Below are 19,370 nucleotides of genomic sequence, written 5' to 3'. Positions count from 1 at the left end.
TGTTTTAACCAACTATTTTATGAGTTTTAAATCAATATAAGAAACATTGCTCTATTTTATTACTTCAAAAAATATATAATATATATTTTAATATAATGTTATTATAGTTAATGTAACTTTTGTTCCTCATTATATCAAGAAAATTTAATACTTCACCTCATTAAAAAAAAAATTCTTATATAAAAATAGATACTTTTTTGAGTGCTTAATCTAAAGCCTTAATCTAAAACTCACTTTATGAAAGTATTAAATTTATGGTTTCTAAGTGTTTATAATCAATGGAAACTATTATTTCATGTAAACTCTTAGAGTTAAAGTTAGTAAAAACAATATCATTATTATTATTGTTTAACCATGAACAATTTAATCTTATATTTATTATGAATGATTTACGACAGAATTATTACTACAAATTTGACCTTATTAATAATAACCAACAAAATTTCACATATTTTTGAAAGTGATCTATGAATATTACTTAAGATACATTAAAAATTAATTTAAAATTTAATTATCAATTGATTATACAAAATTATTATTATTATTATTATAAATGTAAAAAATTCAAGAAAATATGTAAAAATACAGCACATTGAGAAAGAATTAAAATACAATAGGTCATACAAAATGTCATAAAATCAAGTGATATATTTTAAGTTTTTTATTAAAAAAATTAATGTCTACGCAAATATTCACTATACCTTACAGGAGTATTCCAAACAGCACTCGATGTTCGTTGACGGTCTCGAATATTCCAGCCTTGAAACATTTCTTTAAGGCTAAATTGTTTAGGGCAGTCAAAAAATGAATCCCTTATTTTAGTATCAACTATATATTGAAGTTCAAGAGTTATTTTTCTATTGGATCCTAAAATGTATAAAATAAAAAGATTTAAAAGATGAAAATTAAAATTTTCAGCTGTTATTAGAAATAATTTAAGTGAAATATAATATCCTTTATAAGTATATAAAGATAATTTTTTTTATTATTAAGACCAATTTTATGTCTAGATTTTATGATAAAGTGTGCAATTTTTTTCTATTGAATATAACTTGTAGTATAAATTAGTCATAAAGAATTTTTTTTTTAGCTAGACAAACTATCAAAAAATACAAATTAAGTATAAAGTAGTAAGATTTGAACTTTATTTAATAAGAAATGAACTGAAATAAATTGAAAAATATAATAAGAGTACTCTTACAACATTGATAGGATAAGAGTCCAGCCAGTATGGAGCAAATTTTAATTAACAAATTAATAAACTTAACACTTTTTAATAGAAATAACAAAAAATTACAAAGCTTATTGTATTTAGTAATTTTGTAATTCAAGAATATTATATAATTATATATCATAATATTTAATCATAGAATGGAAAGATTAGAATAGCTAATCAAAAATAATTTTTTTTTCTTAAAAATAATATTTTAATAAATAAGTCAATTACAAAAAAATTGAAGTAAGAATGATTGGATTAATTATTTAAATTCAATAAAATATATAAATCTTATTTATTTTAAAATAAGTATTAATGTTTTCTTTTGGATCTATGTTTTACCTCAAATAAAATTTTATTTTTTAACTGTATGCCAAAATAAATTATGTCATATGTCATTACTCAATATTGATTATTAAAAATATTATACATCCAAACAAAAAAATCATGTCTTATAAAATTATTTTATAAACTTAAAATGGTATTCATAAAGAGTAAAATTATAACATAAAAGTATGAAAAATTTAATAATTTATAAATAATTTTAGCTCAATGATTTTGTTATAAATAAAATAAATTGTAAAAATAGTTTAAGATTTAATATTTATTAACCATTCGTTAATAGAGTGGGTTCGCAGAGGCCCATCACCAAAACTGCTCTCTAGCTGTAAATTTTAGGGTATAAGCAGAGCACTACTGCGCCCTTCTATTCACAAAGTGAGAACAAAGAACCGTAGCTGGGATCAGAGCGTGACCCTCTGCCCAAATTTAAGGGTCATGCGCGCATGTTGGAATAACGCGACCCCATGTGACTAACAAGCATTGAAACCAAGCCCAACCAAGTCCGACACCAAGAACCTGGACGCTTAACCAACAGCTTGGGCTTCCAAATTCCTCGATTTACCAATGTTGCCAAAACAACCTTGGACTGGTAGCGGCCGACGCAAGCGCCTCTCTGTTAAGCTTGATAAATAGAATCCACTGGATCCTAGATGGCAGGACTGCTAAAATCCCCAACCTATTCAACCAGAATCCTGGAATAATGATATTTTATCCCAGTTTACTCTATATCTTAGAAAATAATACAACCGAAATATTTATTGTGAAAAAATTGTTTGTGCAGATTGTGTTTAGTATATATAGTAACAATATCTAATTTAGAATATTTTTTGTGAAATTTTCAAAATTTACTTAATAAAATAAAGTTTACAAAATTTAATAAATTCCCCTGTATAGATCAAAAATCAACTTAGCCCAAGAGAAATTTAAAATGGATAAATAATGCATTAATAATCTGCTTGTTAGACTTTTGCTCGATTCTATAAGATTTTGACCTCTTTGGTAAACGTCTGGATTAGAGACAACGCCTTAGCTCAATAACAACAGATCCACCATCGACTAGATTCAAAACATGGACACTAGTTAAGTCTCTAAAGAATCCTGCTCCTAGACCCATACCTTGTTCTAAAAGGGGGTTTGTAGAGCATTGTCTGCCTCTCTAGGGCAATCCAAACAATGGTCACATGTCAGCACAGCTTCTTTGCAAAAATCTAATCACTTAACTGAATTGCTCAAACAAGAACATAATGCCATTTAAAAAATGATTAACTTTCTAAAAACAACCAAACTAATGAAAATTATATGACCCCTATGTAATTTACAGAATATTTTTTTTTATTCTATAATATAGAATAAAATAATATGTAAATTATAATGAATTAAGTTATGATATAATTTAATACTCAATTTTTTTTCATACATACATGGCCATTGTTATTGCAGCATTTATTTAAATAAAATTTTTTTTTTTTTGAAATTACCTCAATTATTATTTATACATTGAATGAAAGTAAACAATTCAATTTTTATTTTTGATAATTTTGATATATATAAAAGAATATTTACGTTTGGCCCAATCAGGAACTGGCTTTTTTGGGCCAGATTCATCTTCAGAAGAATCACGAGCAGATATATCATTTAAACCATAATCATCACTTGCAGCAAGTTTTTTTATCTTGAATAAAAAGTTTAAAATTGATTGTTAAAATTTCATAAAATAAAATAAATTTATATTTAAATTCAAGTTCTTGAATTGTTACATAAATAGTAACAAAACTTTATCATAAATATGTATAATATTTAGGTGATCCAATTGGAAAAGGAGTAGGATAAAAACATCAATTATTGGCATACTAAATAAATATTGGCTAATTATTATTCTACTAATAATAAGCTTATTCATCAAGAAAAAAAATTTGTTTGGACATAAGACTTTTTCATTATATCTTTAATACATCATATGTATTTGTTGTATATGATGAATCTTTTATGATGATTCATCATATTCAACAAATATGTAAGATGTGGACTAGCTTAATACTAAATAATACATGGTAATAGTTGTATTTGGTTTTTTCATAAATGGATCATTTAATTTTTATGAAGTTTAGTTAAATTATAAAATAATATTATAGTAAATAACTTACCTGATTTATTTTCGATTTTACCAAAATTACATCAGGTTTAGAATTTGTAGTGGTAGTTGTAGAAGACAAATTTGAGCTCATTATTTTAGCTTGTGGAGTATTACTATTTTCTATTCTAAGTATTAAATAAAAATTAAAATGTAATTTTTATGAAATACAAAAATTATTTTAAATAGCTTACTAACTTTTTCATTTCATTGTCTTTAAGTTTTAACAAGCGATCAGCTTCTGATTTTTGCTACAGTATTATTTTAAAAAAATCAATAAAATTAGAAATATGATAGAGATAAGATAGAGATACATACCAATTTCATCAGTTTTGCCTCTTCAGCTCGTTTACGTTTAGCATTTATTTCGGCTAAACGAATTTCTGTTTGCTTTTGTTTTTTCAATGCTTCCTCTTTCATTTTCAATTCTTTTTCTTTTTGTTTATCTTCTTTTCTTTTCTTCTCTTCTGCTATTTTTTTCATTTTTTCTTCAGCACGTTTAATTTGTTCCTCACGTTGTTTTATAACTTTTAAATGTAGTTCATCAAATTTTCTAAAATAATAATAAATAATATCTTAATTAAATTTTTTTAATTAAGATATTTTATATTATATTTAATTAGAAGTTACTATATAAAATCAAATGTAAATATTTAATAGCAAATATTTAAAATCAAAAGGTTTTATTAAATTTAACAATTATTTTTAAAATAATTAACTTAATTTTTATTGTAAAATAAAATATTAAAATATACTTATTCTAATTATCTTAAAAAATTGACCTTTAATATATTTTTAATTATGAAATAAAAAAATTAATTTCCATAAATTTAAACATTTCAAATGATATATTATGTTGTAATGAATAATCAATACATTTAAAAATACATACGTCTGATCAGCTTTGCTTTTAAGGTACATTTCTTTCCTTTTTTCAGCTTCATTCCCTTTATTTTTGAAAATCACATCTGTGGGTTTTAGAAAATTGGAAACTTGTTTTTCTAATGGAACTCGTATAATATTACTGTTATTTTGTTTTTCTTCTTCTAATTTTCTTTTTTTTGTTCTGGTCATATGTAGTGAGCTTTCTTCTTCTTTACTATCAGTGTTGTCAACTTTTTCACGTTTATTTTCATTTTTTGACAACTTATGTTTGCTTTAAAATTTAATGATATCATATTAATGTATAGTACACTGAACTTAAATATATCCTTGTGAGTCATAATTATGAAATTTATAAAGGATAATAGACAGATTTATCATAAATTACACTTATTGATTCTTTTTTTAGTGAAAAACTAGTGTATAATATAGTACCTATCAAATATATGATATGTAAATTATTATTAAGAAAATAATTATTTTTTAATTTAAATTAGGATCGAGGATTTTTGTTGGTATTTTATTACGTAGTAAACAAATGCTAATGTTATAATATTTACTTTTCACTAGTTGAGTTAATGCTATTGAATTCTGCTTGTTTTGAACTTTTATTAGACTTTTTAGACATATTACAATCATTGTCTTTTTTTATTATTATTGACTGTTTAATGTCATCTGAGTCAGTCAATTTATATGTTTCATTTGGATTGACTTTTTTTAAATATGTTTTGTTTTTTTCTTCGGGAGAAAATAATTGAGGGGATAATAGTTCATCATTATTCGAAAATTTCTTAATTTCAGCAAAAGTCGAATTAGCTCTAGGGCAATCTATTTGTGTGATATCCATTAATGTTGATAATGCTCTTGCTCTACTAGCTCCTATAATCATAATTAAACAAGAAATAATGTAATGAAAATGTATATTTTTTATTAAGAGTAAATGACTAAATGACTGTTCAATAAATGTGGAATGGTTATTTTATAATACAAATGAAAGATCTCAGCATAATTTTTCTTTGATAAAATACAATAATTACTTGTTGATGGTCCTGAACTAATTGTTGCAGATTCTCTTAAATTTTTTGTTTTATCAGAAGCAGCCTATAAAAAAATTTGTAATTTAATAAGACTTTATTGGTGTGTCATAAAATTAAACATACAATGGAGGTTTGCTTTCTAGTTTTACGAACTGGTGGAACTGCTGGTTGTTGAAAACTTGGATCACTAGAATAAGTGTCATCACTCTGAGAATTTTTAAATTCTAAAAGTTTTAAAAAATGTTTAATTGTATTTTAATTTTTCTCATCTCATAACTTATTAAGATTAATTCTCATAATCAATTTATAGAAATTTTGATAAATCACAATCTAATTTAGTCTTGAATAAGTATTATATTCATTAAATAATTCTTATTTTATATATAAAAATAAATTACATACTAGATTGTCTTTTAGATGTTTTGACATTAGGCACATATAACATTGGATCTTTTTGAGCTACTGATAAGCAATCATTATAAACCACATCTAATTTCAATGTTTGTTCCTAAAATCATACAATATTATTATTTGTGTGTGTGTGTTTTTATAAAGTTGGTCTAATGCAATTTATTAGTATATTCGACTAGTTTATCAATCAGGGTAAAATAATAACAGAAAAAAAAATATAGACTAAGCTTTGTACAATTTGGATAATCAGAGATACTCGTACACAGGATTTGGAACATGTATCTAAAAATAAAAGAATACATTTTTATCCCTGATGTATTAAAAAAAAAACCCAGCACAGTGGGGTCGCGGCATAGTGGGGATGTTGCATAGTTGGGTCCAGTATAGATTTAATCTGACAGTGATTAAAATCACTATCATAAGAAACGCTTCGATGCAAATCAGTAGATAGTGTTAAATTATAAGAAATTGGTGGATAATTACAAAAGCTACATTATCTGCTAGTTTCTTATTAATACCCTGATTAAGATAAAGTATGTCGAATGAAAAAGGGATTATTAAAAAATATTATTTCTCATAAAAAAATTGTGTTGATTCGTACACTTTTCAATGAGTTATAGCATTATAAAGTTAAAAATGTAACCAACCCAACCCAACATCAACTCCTATTTCCTTAATTATATCCAGATTAGTAATTATTTTAATTATATATTATATAATTTTTATAATTAATTATTTTCAAATTATTATTGATTTTTAATATGTTAAAAGTAATCATTTTGAACCTACTTCTTTTTGTTCTTTAAAGTGAAAGTTTTAATAAAAAAAAAATGAATTTATTACCATAACTTTTAACTCAACTTGCAAGTTTGAAATAAATATTATTAAATAGAAAAAAATGAAATTGGTAGATTATTTCAAAAACAACAATAACACTTATTCCCTTAATTTTACCCCGATTTATAACTATAATATATGAATACATAATAATTACAGTAATTAAATTGAGTATGAAAGTGGTATTCAATAATATAATATTGTAATTTTTACGGAGATATTATAAAAATAAAAAGGAGTTGTATATTCATATACTTTTAATGCGTATACAAATTTAAAGGAATTTATGCAATACTTTTTAATAAAAAAATTTTGTTACTTATGAATAAATACACTAAACAAAAGGAACTTTCATCAGAAAAAAAATATACTTTTCTAAATAAACTTTTCGTGATGTTTTCAAATGTGCAATTAAACTTTTTCTATTACTTCTAAGTTTTAATATTATTACTTATTATTAAAAAATAAGTATTTACATATAAAAAAAAATAATTAAGAACAAAAAAAATTGTATTAAATTAATACTGATTTTGATTTTTAATATGTTAAAGGTAATCATTTTGAACCTATTTTTTATTGTCTTTTAAAGTGAAAGTTTTAATGAAAAATACCTTCTCAGCTTCGCATCGAAGCTAAAAAATGAATTTGTTACCATAACTTATAGTTCAACTTGCAAGTTTGAAATTGACATTATTAAATTGAAAAAAATGAAATTTTTAAGATTAATATGCAATCTGGAAATTTTATAATTACTAATTACAGTACATTTGTCAGAAAAATTCGATTTTTTTACATTTTTATCGTAATAGATAACTGAAATAGAAAGAATAGTAATCATATCCTAATAACTTTTGGTGTTTAAAAAAATTCTGCAATTGAAATATTCAGAACTTAATTAATTTTAATAATTTACTTTAATTAAATGAACCAATCAAACCAAAGTAGTTAAAAAGATTTACTCAATTGAGCATATTATCAAAAATATAATTATAATTGTAAAACTCCATCGTTAACTTCAGGTGAAACTAAAAATCATTTTTTTTTTAAATTTATGATTTATATAGCAAAATATTACTAAAAAATTTGGCATATTATAGACTGGTAGTAGCACACAGAAATAGAGTTAAAAAATTAATAAATTATAAAGTAAAATTATTTACTTTTGTAGTTGAATACTTTTATCATATCAAATTTAATTCGACAATAAATAATTTAAGAATATTAAAAATTAATGATTTTAATTGTTTGTATGGACAAATCTAGTTAAGCTACTTTTTATTTGAATAAGGAATATTTTTTTGATTTTTAAGAGTAATAACTTAAACTAATCATTAACTTAAATATCATAAACTTAAATGAATCATTTGACGTATCGTTGAAAAAAGTAGGTCTAGTGAGGGTTGGCAAAATAAATCGTAGCCAGAAAAAGAACCACATAGTAAAATAATATTAACATGAATATCAATTTCTTCTCACGAGGGGAGACTATAGTGATAAGATCCTTTATATTTATTGAAATTATTGAATCTAAATGAGATAAATATCAAATGATTTGAAAATTCTATTCTAACTCAAAAAAAAAATGCAAAATTTTAGAAGCCACAAACGGATTTGAACCTCGTACCCTAGGCGTTAAAGATCAAGGTGTTACCCATTCGGCAACTATTCGTTGATTTTTGTTGCATGATAAAATTGGCTATTTAAGCTAACTCAAATTTAAAAATTACTTTTTCGACTTTAAAAAAGTAAAAAATGTTAATAAGTATAATATCATATGTCTTATGAACTTTATTCTATGTCAATGAAATTATATAATATTCATGAAAGTCAGTTTATTCCCCTAATAAAATATTTTAAAATAAAATAAAATACAAAACCTAGAATTTTAATAAAAAATAGCATATTTTTAAATACGGTAGCCTTTTGCGCATAGAAGATAGGTCGTCGGGACAAATTTTTTTTTTTCATTTAGTAGTACATAAAATAAGCTTTAATTTGATATATGTTTAAAGGACGCAGTATTTCCGGAACATTTTCAAAAATTAAGTTGAAAAAGTTAGTTTTTGTAAAAAAGTTGCTATTTTAAATCCCCCCTGTGAGCAGAATAAGTGTTAGATTTTCAAAAAAAAATGATATCAAATGAAAGAAAATTACCTAAGGTTTCAATATAAAGAAATATTATTTTGATTAGTTAATATTTGAAAAAGTTATGGCAGTTTTAAGTACAAAAAACATCGTTATAAAAGGTGATTTTTATCGCAAATATTACATTTTTTTTATAATTTCGACAGCCATTTGCACATAGAAGATAAGGTGTCGGGACAAATTTTTTTTTTTCATTTTATAGTACATAAAAAAAGCTTTAATTTGATATATGTTTAAAGGACGCAGTATTTCCGGAACATTTTCAAAAGTTCAGTTGAAAAAGTTCTATTTTTTATACAATGTTTCAAAGTTTGAACCCCCCCTATATAAGGGGAAATTGTCTAATTTTAATAAAAAGTATGTCAAATGGAAGATGTACTTATAATGTATTTAGAAAAAAAAAAATTGTGCTGATACATGCATTTTTCGAAAAGTTATAGCATTTTTAAGTTGAAAATTAAAAATTGAAAATCGAAAATTTTAACACAAAAATAGTGTTTTTTTAACTACGGCAACCGTTTACATGCAGAAGATAAAGTGTCGGGACAAATTTTTTTTTTTCATTTTATAGTACATAAAATAAGCTTTAATTTGATATATGTTTAAAGGACGCAGTATTTCCGGAACATTTTCAAAAATTAAGTTGAAAAAGTTAGTTTTTGTAAAAAAGTTGCAATTTTAAATCCCCCCCCATGAGCAGGTTAAGTGTTAAATTTTCAAAAAAATTATATCAAATGAAAGGAAAATATCTAAGGTTTTAGTTTAAAAAAAAATTATGTTGATTTGTTGATTTTTGAAAAAGTTATGGAAGTTTTAAGAAAAAAAAGTGAAAAAAATGACAAAATTTGTCGATTTTTAAATTTGTAATTTTTTTGGATATTTCCCCCATTTGCGGGGAACGAGGGAAAATTTTTAAATTTTTAAGGGTAATGTCTTCAACTAGATACAATTTGTGATCTTTTGACGTATTGTTAAAAGAAATCGGTCCAGTGAGAGCTGAGAAAAAGTAGTGACAGACAAAAAAAAAAAAAAAAAAAAAAAAAAAACACATCATGGTAAAATTAATACCTTCTCAGCTTCGCATCGAAGCTAAAAAAATATGATTATCTACATATTTTTGTAATTTTTTAAACCTAATATTTTTTTTCTATACAAAAATTAAAAATTCTCAATAGTTTCTGAGAAAATCAGTGTCTTACTATATTTTAATTACTCTGTAGATGAACTAATTTACTTGATATAAGAAAAATTTTCAAAAACTGAAACTATTTTGATTACTAATACAGCTTTGATTAATGAACTTATAATTATTTTGTACTGTATTTAGCTTTATTTATGTTAATGATCAAACAATTTTTTTTTTTATTTCAGATATTTGTTCACATAAAGTACACATAGGTAAATTGATTGTGAGCAATTCCCCAACTGTAAAGAGTAGACTAATGAATAGTCCCAAAACTGTTATAAATTTTAATTAATTGTTTAATCATTTTTATTGACTTAAAATTGAGATAAAATAATAAAATGTTTTATAAAAAATAAAAATGTTTAATCAACAAATATAAATTTTACACAGTTGTTCAACATTACAATGAAATTTTCATCTAGTACCTAATAAAGTGCTGTGTATTACACTAAAAATTATCTTATATAAATAAATTATATATTATACTATGAATAATTGTTCACTTTAACTATAAAATATAAGCTTTCAAAAATTAACACAATAGTAATCCAACAAAAAGAAATATAAAAATAATCTTACTTCTAAACATTTCTTTATTTCTGTAACACAATTTTGAGTCAATTTTGCTAGATCACTCCAAATAGATAGCAAATTTGATGAATGACAATCCATTATTTCGATGAGAATGTTGTTTCGCTTTATTACAAAAAAATTAATTGATCGACAAATTCAATATTGTCATAGAATCTATGCACTGTTTATGGTCTAATAAGTGTAACTAACAATTGTTTTTCAAATTCATTACAATTCAAAAAATCATAAAATTAAAAAAAATGTATTGAGTATATTAAAAAACAAATCAAAGAAATAAGAAAGTAAAATTAATATTTAATTTATACAACATAACAATAATTTTATTAAGCAAAGTTACGAGTCACAATTTAAGCATTCTAAGTTAGAATGGCTTAAATAATTTCCGTTAATAATAAAGTCGTTACCACAATTGGTATATTAATGATAAAACATTATCTTTTAGATTCATTTATAGAGGGCGCTCAGAGGGAATGCCTTAAAAGAACAAAACGTTCTTGAACATGTCTTACGTGGGGCAACTTTGTCTACTTTGCATTGACGCCAGAGTCCCAAAATGTTTGCGAAATGATAATGTAGAAAATTATATAGGATTTAGCGTTTTCATTTTTTCGTTAAAATTATTTCTAGTATTTTATATTCACTATTTAACATTCCTATTTTTTTAGTTTTTCAAATGTTCAATAAATAGATTAAGAGTTGCATTATCAAAATTATATAAACGAAAGATCAAAGAAAGTTATCAGTGATAACTTTCTTTATAATTTGTTTAAAAATCAAAGATGTTATTGCCAATATAGTTAGATAAAAGTTGTCTCGCGCATAACAGTTTGTATGCAAAAAAGTAATTTTTTATCTATCGACATGGTGCTTCCTAATGGCATTTATAATATAACGAATTTCCTGCTGAGCGGCGGCAAACGTTTACCGTCATTTTTCAACTGCTCTCTCAACAACGATTAAAACCAATAATTCTATACTTTGTTATCGACGCGACTGGATACTTTTAGTATTTGCTTATCTGAATTTGTAAAAACATTGACGGATGAGACCTAAATTTTAATTTTACTATGTACATTTTTACACGTAAATAATAATACAAATATAATGAAAATATTTATTGATCGAAAATCTGTCAGAATATTGTATGGAATTTTTTTTTTTTGTAATATTAGGTAACATATTTATCACAAGTATGAGTCCACAGCGTACATTGTATTCAAGGGCGACAGGACGTATCAACCGTCCTTCTAATAGCCAACAAAAATCAGACATTTTTTCTCCAAAAAATTAATATGTGCCAAGAAAATAAAGATCATCAAAAATTTGAATGTGAATTTAAAGTTTACCAAGCCCTGGATTTATTTATACGTCGTATAGTGTATCTCAAGACCATTTCTTTTATTTATCAAAACTCATAATGTATGATAAAAAATTATAAATTTCATAGGATTTAAATTGCGAGTCTCAAAAATTTTTAACCCAAATAATAGGCCTTGGTGTCATTAAACAGCATTTTACAAATTTCAGATTGATCAAAAATAAATTTATGATACTAGAATACTCCTTACATATAACATTGATTATATTATAATTAAAAACCTTTAAGATGTTATAATCTGTGTTCTGTATTATCTAGTGGTGGGAACCATATGGCCAGTGATCCAGCAGTAGTGAAGAAATGTGTTTCGTTGAGTAATGACGTTGTAGTCCGGTTATTTTCTGATTATATCTGTTCTTTTTATTTTATTGGTAATTTGTTAATTTAATATTGTTATATGTGAATTATTGATTTAATCGTGCTTTAGTTTAATGTTGACTTAAATATACGTTATTTATATATTATTGATGTTGCTGTCATTTATCTCACTTAAGCTATTCTTTAAAGATAAGATTTAAATGTTGTTAAATATAAATATTTTTAGGAATAGGATTTTAGAATCTGTTCAATAAGTATATTAAAAAAATGTTGAGTATTCCCCTATTGAAATAAATTGTTCTAGTTACTAATGGTATATGTTAAATTACAATTTCAATTCCTACTAAAATTATAACTAACTAACGATGGTTAGAATAATTGAACACAATAGCATATAAGCATTTTGAATAGAAATATTAATTAATTATTCTATATAACTATTAAAAATATATTAGTAATTAGATTATATTATATGTTAGCGTATAAATATACGGTCGGGAAAATACTCATTGTATGTAATGACAGACCTAATTTCCCTGGTTCCGAAGAAAATATTTCCAGACCAGAATTATTAAAAAATTATTTGCCAACAAATAGTTAATGAAATTGAAACAAGAACTTTTTGGAACAAAAGGTAATGATCCTTAAAATTCATAAATAAAAAGACTGAATCATAACTTTTTCTTCTATGAAAGCCGGTAAGTGTGACCAATCTACCGATAATCAAATCAACCAATTAGAAATCGCCAAGTGCAAATAGCCATAAAACCATGATACACGTCTACAATAAAAACAATATTAAGTACTTTTACAGAACCGGCTGCTATATGTCGTTTATTTAATTTTTAGTCACACTACTAATACATTGTGTTAAAATTGTAATTGAAATATATTATTACACTATTTTCTAGATTTATATGCCCTTAAAGTTTTATATTTATTTTTAGAGACTTACTTTTAAAATGAAACTCGCTCGGGGAATTTTAATATTCTCGGGATTTTTATTACATTCTGTTTTTGCTGATTCTGCACTTGATCTTTCTGATTCGGATTTTGAATCATCAGTCTCAGAATATGATACATCTTTGGTTATGTTTTATGCCCCATGGTAAGGAAAATATTTTTTAATATAATTTTACAAAGTTTTAAATATTATGATATTAGGTGTGGTCATTGCAAAAAACTAAAACCTGAATTTGAAAAGGCTGCTAAAACATTACTGACAGAAGATCCTCCAGTGACTTTGGCAAAGGTAAATTCTTTTACAAAAAAATTAATCGCAATTGTTAAAAAATATTGATTTATATATGAAAATAAATTTATATTGTTCTATAACATAATTTAGTATTCATTAATCACAGTATTATAAGAAATATTTAGCTAACTTGTATTTTTTAAATAATTGGACAAATCAACAAATCTAAAAAATATTAAATTAGTTTCACTATTAAAAATGTTTCCATTTAAAATTTTCATGATTATTTTGACTAATATGACAAGTATTCAGAGTGAGTTATAATAACACTGTTGATAATTTCATTTGTATTTTTATTATTTATTAGTTAAAATATTTTGTCTTTTGTAAAACACAACCTGGATATATGTATACATGTATTGCAATCCCCATACAAAACATGGTCTAAATATCAATATAATGTGAAAAACATTGTAAACACATTTAAATGTATTTTTATGAAAAAAATATCATTCAAGCTCGATTTAAGTTGTTCATTCAATATAATATTTTTTATAAGTTGATAAAACATTAAGTTTAAAAAGGAATAAAAATAATAAAAAAAAAATTAGGCTATGTATTAATTATTTTTATTGTTTTTCTGAAGAGGGTCTTTGTTTTCTGAGAACCTTTTATTGCCTTTCATATGAATACTATCAACTTACGATATTTCATCTGTAAATATTTTCATTATTAATACATAAAAAAAATTATTTTATTTTTGAAATTATGAATCAATTTTGTTGCATATAAATTTTATTAATTTGAATTATTTTTATTTTTAGTTACAAATATGAAAATTAAATTAAATAGTAAGAATCAAATTAATTATGATAATACATATTATTAAAAAAAATATTTATAAATTTAGTATATTATCATTGTATAATTTTTGGTTCCATATTTTAGAATTATCAATAAATATTATATTTCTTAATTTCAAACTTAGGCTAGGTCACAGTCTTCACATTTCTTCTTAAATTCTATCAGTTATTATAATTTCCATGATATGGAAACTACTTTATTCTTATATAATTTTTTCTTTTAAATCCTTAACTTTTTTTAAACTGTTTTTGAATATTATATAAATATAGGCTGTTAAAAATACCCATTAAATAATAATTTAATTGCTGTTTAAAGGTTGATTGTACTGAAGCTGGTAAAGATACTTGTAACAAATTTGGTGTTTCTGGTTATCCAACTTTGAAAATTTTCAGAAATGGTGAGATGTCTAAAGAATATAATGGACCTCGTGATGCAAGTAAGAGACTTTAGAGAATTGAATTACTTTAATAGCCTTATATTACAATATGTTAAACTAAAAATTTAATTGTTTTTTATTACCACATAATAATTAAAACCATATCAATTGTTAAACACTAAATGTGTATATATATATTTAGAATTATATAATAGTGGCATAATAATGGTAAAAATTAGTTTTTTATCCAAATTTTATACATTTAATCTTGATGATATATATTTTCCTTTTTATTATAAATAAAAAAGTATATTAGCAGGTTTCATATTATGGGTTTTGGTTAAATGTTACTTTTGTTAAACCTGAAATTATATTTTTCAACACCACACATGGGTCCTAAAAGGGGGCTGTAGAAGCAGCTATTCTCAGTTTATTATATATTTATGCTTTAATTAAATTTTTGGTTAGAAAAACTTGTACTTTACTGTACTCTACTATGTTATCATCTTCTCTGTAAATTCTTCATATGTGCATGTTTAGCATAATTTTAAGTGAAAACTGTCAAACTACATACATTTTGAAGTATTTAACAAACATGGTAGGACAAAAACTAGATGACATGTTCACTGCTGGAACTTGATGGTTAGTTGTATTCCAATAAGTAGACTTTTACTCTAGATTTTAAGTGGGAGGTACTCTACGCATGTCAGATTTCCAATGTATTAAAGCAATATTGGATAAAAGATATTTGTGAATTTCATATTAAAGTATACAATATTATGGTTCTTATTAAATTTTAACATTTTTCAGAGAACATTTGTGTAATGATTATTAATAATTTAGGCAAACAATCAAACTCAGTTAGTAATGCATTGGGCCTCAAAGCAAAGATAGTGGGGTTTGTTTCTGTTATACTAGGCTTAATAGGTTTTCTTAACCTCTCTGGCTCAAGTATTTGCTTTTAAAGGAAACGTTGAACATAAATATAAAATAATAACTAATAAATTTATATTAATTTCTATATAACTTTTATTTCATCTTAAAATAATAGGTGGTATTGTTAAGTATATGAAATCTCAAGTCGGACCAAGTTCAAAAGATCTTGCTACTTTGGAAGCATTAGAATTATTTATTTCTAAGGATGATGTTGCTGTTGTTGGATTCTTTCAAACTGAAACCGACCTTAAAGGAAAGTTTATTCAATTGGCTAACAAATTAAGAGAAAAAGTTAATTTTGGTCATAGTACTTCTGCACCTGTGTTAGACAAGTACAATTACAAGTAAGCTACTAATTTTCAATTATTGCTTTAAAAAATTTTTTTTTTCAATACATTTAATGATATTAATTGTTATAATTTATATAATTTTCAGTTTCCATTCTACACATGTAAATTAAAGAATTATCTTCTAATAAATTTTTTTTTAATTATATTGTATAATAAATTAAGCAATTGTAGTGGGTTAAAATTTTTTTCTATAAATGAAGTCTAAAATCTATATAAAGAATAGTTTTAAATATTTTATTAAACTAATGTTTCTATTAAAAATAAAAATTTATTATTAAATTGTTTTTTTTTACTTTATTCAGGAACAATGTTGTACTCTATAGACCTAAACATTTAAGTAATAAATTTGAACCTGATTTTATTGATTATAATGGTGAAGAATCAACGTCTGCATTAGAATCATGGATTAATTCTAATTAGTAAGAAATATCAATCTTATATATATAAGTAGATAAATATAACTATTAAATTTTTAGTCATGGCTTAGTTGGACATCGTCAAAAGGAAAATATGGAAGCCTTTAAACCACCTTATGTTGGTGTTTATTATGCTGTAGACTATGGGAAGAACCCTAAAGGAACCAACTACTGGCGTAATAGAGTTCTTAAAGTTGCCAAATCAGTCAAAGGAGTATCTATGGCAATCAATAACAAGGATGATTTCCAACATGAAATTAATGAACATGGCTTAGATTTTGTATCAGATGATAAGCCTATAGTTCTTGCTCGATCCCTTGATAACAAGAAGTATATAATGAAAGATGATTTTTCGTAAGTTTTCTAAGATAATAGATATTTTTATTAACTAGTACTTTGAAAGTTTTATGCTACAGGGTTGAAAACTTGGAAAAATTCATTAATGATTTCCAAAATGGAAATTTAGAACCATATATTAAATCTGAACCTATCCCTGAAGACAATAGTTCACCTGTTAAAGTAGCTGTTGCTAAAAATTTTGATGATATAGTTATTAATAATGGAGTAGATACATTAGTAGAATTTTATGCTCCTTGGTGTGGACATTGTAAAAGCTTAGCTCCAGTATATGAACAAGTAGCAGAAAAAGTATGTAAAATATTATTTCTTTACAATAATCACTGTTAGTTTTACCACTAATTACTGTTTTAATATTTAGTTAAAAGATGAAGCAGTGTCACTTGTTAAAATGGATGCAACTGCTAATGATGTTCCTCCATTATTTGATGTTAGAGGTTTTCCTACTTTATACTGGCTACCTAAAGATAGCAAAACCAAACCTATTCGTTATGAGGTATTAATATTATTATATAGCACTTTTATAGAAAAAGTAATCATTTTATTATTTACCATCTTGCAATTAGAACTACTCAAGGAAGATAAACCCATTTTTATGTAATATAACTATTGAACACAGTATAGAATTCTTGTTTTAAATAAGTTTAAGGTTTTTGAACTTATAAGAAAATTAAATAAAATTAATTCTGGCACTCTATCAACATTATATAACATACATTATAAAAGAATACTAATTAAGATTTATGATTTTATAGGGAGGCCGTGATGTAAATGACTTCATAAAATATATTTCTACCAAGGCAACAAATGAGCTCAAGAATTTTGATAGATCAGGAAATGTGAAAGATATTAAAAATGAATTATAAATAAATCCAGAAGGCTGATAGCTAATTAAAAAAAAAAATAATTAATTTTAGCTACTCCAACTTATTCAATTATTTGAATAGGGTTCTAATTTTAAGTATATTAATAAATAAGAACATTATATACTACTTAAATTTTTTTTAAGAATTTTAGTTAAAATTCTTTTTAGTTTAATGGGAAAGTTATATTATGTTGTAAGCATTCTATATTTACCAGTATATTTTTTTTTTTAATAAATCTGTTGTGATTTTTCTAATTAATATTTATTTTTTAACTTTGATGCGAAGCTGAAGTTTTGTGAATAGTGTTTTTTTGTCTGTCCATAAAAATTCATCTCTCATTGGTTATGTTTCTAATGATCAATATGTCAAAAGAACTAAATTTTAATTTAGTTGAACCTAACAATGCTAAACATTTAAATAACCTATAGATTTTAGAAAGTAAAAAAAATATATCTAAATTACACACACAATTGTACAAAAACTTAATTTTCAAAGAAGTTTTCTAAATTTCAAAACTGATACAACCATTTTATTAAACACTATACAAACAGTTCTAATAGAGTATATTAGAGGCAATAAGTTTTATTTTGGTGTGCTTTTTGTAACAATTGATAAAAAATTTCAGTACAGGGTTTGAAAGAGACGACCACCAAGACATGTAAAGAAATTTGTTTAACTCAATTTTTGAAAATATTCTCGATCTGACAAATTTTAACCAATTTCAAATTAAAGCTCTTGAAGTGTACAATATAAAAAAGAAATTGTTCTATAAGAAATCAGCCATCGAATCAAAAAAATGTTCAATTAAGCAAATAATGTAACAAGCATTTAATATTTAAGTAAAATTTTAAATCTTAGATATTGTAACATTAAAAATATACAATTTGTGTGAAATTCAAGATTCACATTTAAGTGTTTTTGTTATGACAGTGATGATAATTACTATCAAATTTCCATTTATACTTGAATCGAATATGCAATTTAATGTGCTGATTTTTTTTATTGGTAATGATATTCTATAGTTTTTAAATGCACCTGCAAGATTTAAAAACAAACCTACCTAATACAAAAACATTTATTACTATGTTCTTACCACTTGTATTTTACATATTGTATTTTCACTTAATTCATAATAAACTTTAATAAGCACAGAGAGAGATACTGATGTGGTTATTATACTTGTCTGTAGCTTAGGGCTACTGATGACAGGCTAAGGACAGATATGCTTGAGTGGCTATTATAGATATAGTTTTTGATACAATTACTTGTGTCTTATTTATTTTGTCAAATAACTTGTCTTTTGCGAATTATCATCAGTCAACCAACTCAGTCTCGCTTGGATATACCTACTTCTATTTACACGACATTTTTAAAATATCACTTAATTTCATCATTGACATAAAACATTAGTTTAACTTTATTTTATAATCTCTCAATAGAAACTAATATACGCAATAGCCAATGTCTCATTCAGTAATTAAAGCTCATTCAAGGAGATAAGGACAATTTTCACAGACATTGAGTAGTTTAAGA

General features: G+C 24.1%; 2 protein-coding genes across 3 annotated transcripts; one reads left to right on the top strand and one right to left on the bottom strand.

Moving 5' to 3' along the window:
* Positions 1–389: 389 nt before the first annotated feature.
* Positions 390–11,179, bottom strand: LOC126904193 (inner centromere protein-like). Its single transcript, XM_050682969.1, has 11 exons — positions 10,767–11,179; positions 6,011–6,116; positions 5,732–5,832; positions 5,609–5,672; positions 5,132–5,450; positions 4,582–4,845; positions 4,008–4,242; positions 3,888–3,940; positions 3,703–3,817; positions 3,122–3,230; positions 390–867 (listed from the first exon to the last, which is right to left on the bottom strand). The coding sequence occupies exons 1-11, from the start codon at positions 10,857–10,859 to the stop codon at positions 674–676; spliced, it is 1,653 nt and encodes a 550-aa protein (XP_050538926.1). The 5' UTR covers positions 10,860–11,179; the 3' UTR covers positions 390–673.
* Positions 11,180–13,211: 2,032 nt separating this feature from the next.
* Positions 13,212–18,742, top strand: LOC126904198 (protein disulfide-isomerase A3). Of its 2 annotated transcripts, XM_050682978.1 has the most exons (10): positions 13,212–13,355; positions 13,425–13,585; positions 13,642–13,729; positions 14,852–14,972; positions 15,964–16,192; positions 16,501–16,617; positions 16,675–16,968; positions 17,031–17,262; positions 17,333–17,467; positions 17,727–18,742. In XM_050682978.1, exons 2-10 carry the CDS (start codon positions 13,440–13,442, stop codon positions 17,835–17,837), a joined length of 1,473 nt encoding a protein of 490 aa, XP_050538935.1. In that variant the 5' UTR covers positions 13,212–13,355; positions 13,425–13,439; the 3' UTR covers positions 17,838–18,742. The 2 variants fall into 2 exon arrangements, with proteins under 2 accessions (XP_050538935.1, XP_050538934.1); XM_050682977.1 differs by having other exon boundaries at positions 13,214–13,585.
* Positions 18,743–19,370: the final 628 nt, after the last annotated feature.

The sequence above is a fragment of the Daktulosphaira vitifoliae genome, unplaced genomic scaffold (assembly GCF_025091365.1).
Source record: "Daktulosphaira vitifoliae isolate Bord-2020 unplaced genomic scaffold, ASM2509136v1 Scaffold_4, whole genome shotgun sequence".
Classification (NCBI taxonomy): domain Eukaryota; kingdom Metazoa; phylum Arthropoda; class Insecta; order Hemiptera; family Phylloxeridae; genus Daktulosphaira; species Daktulosphaira vitifoliae.
The sequence above is the reverse complement of the archived record's forward strand: the minus strand, read 5'-3'. Positions and strand labels throughout refer to the sequence as shown.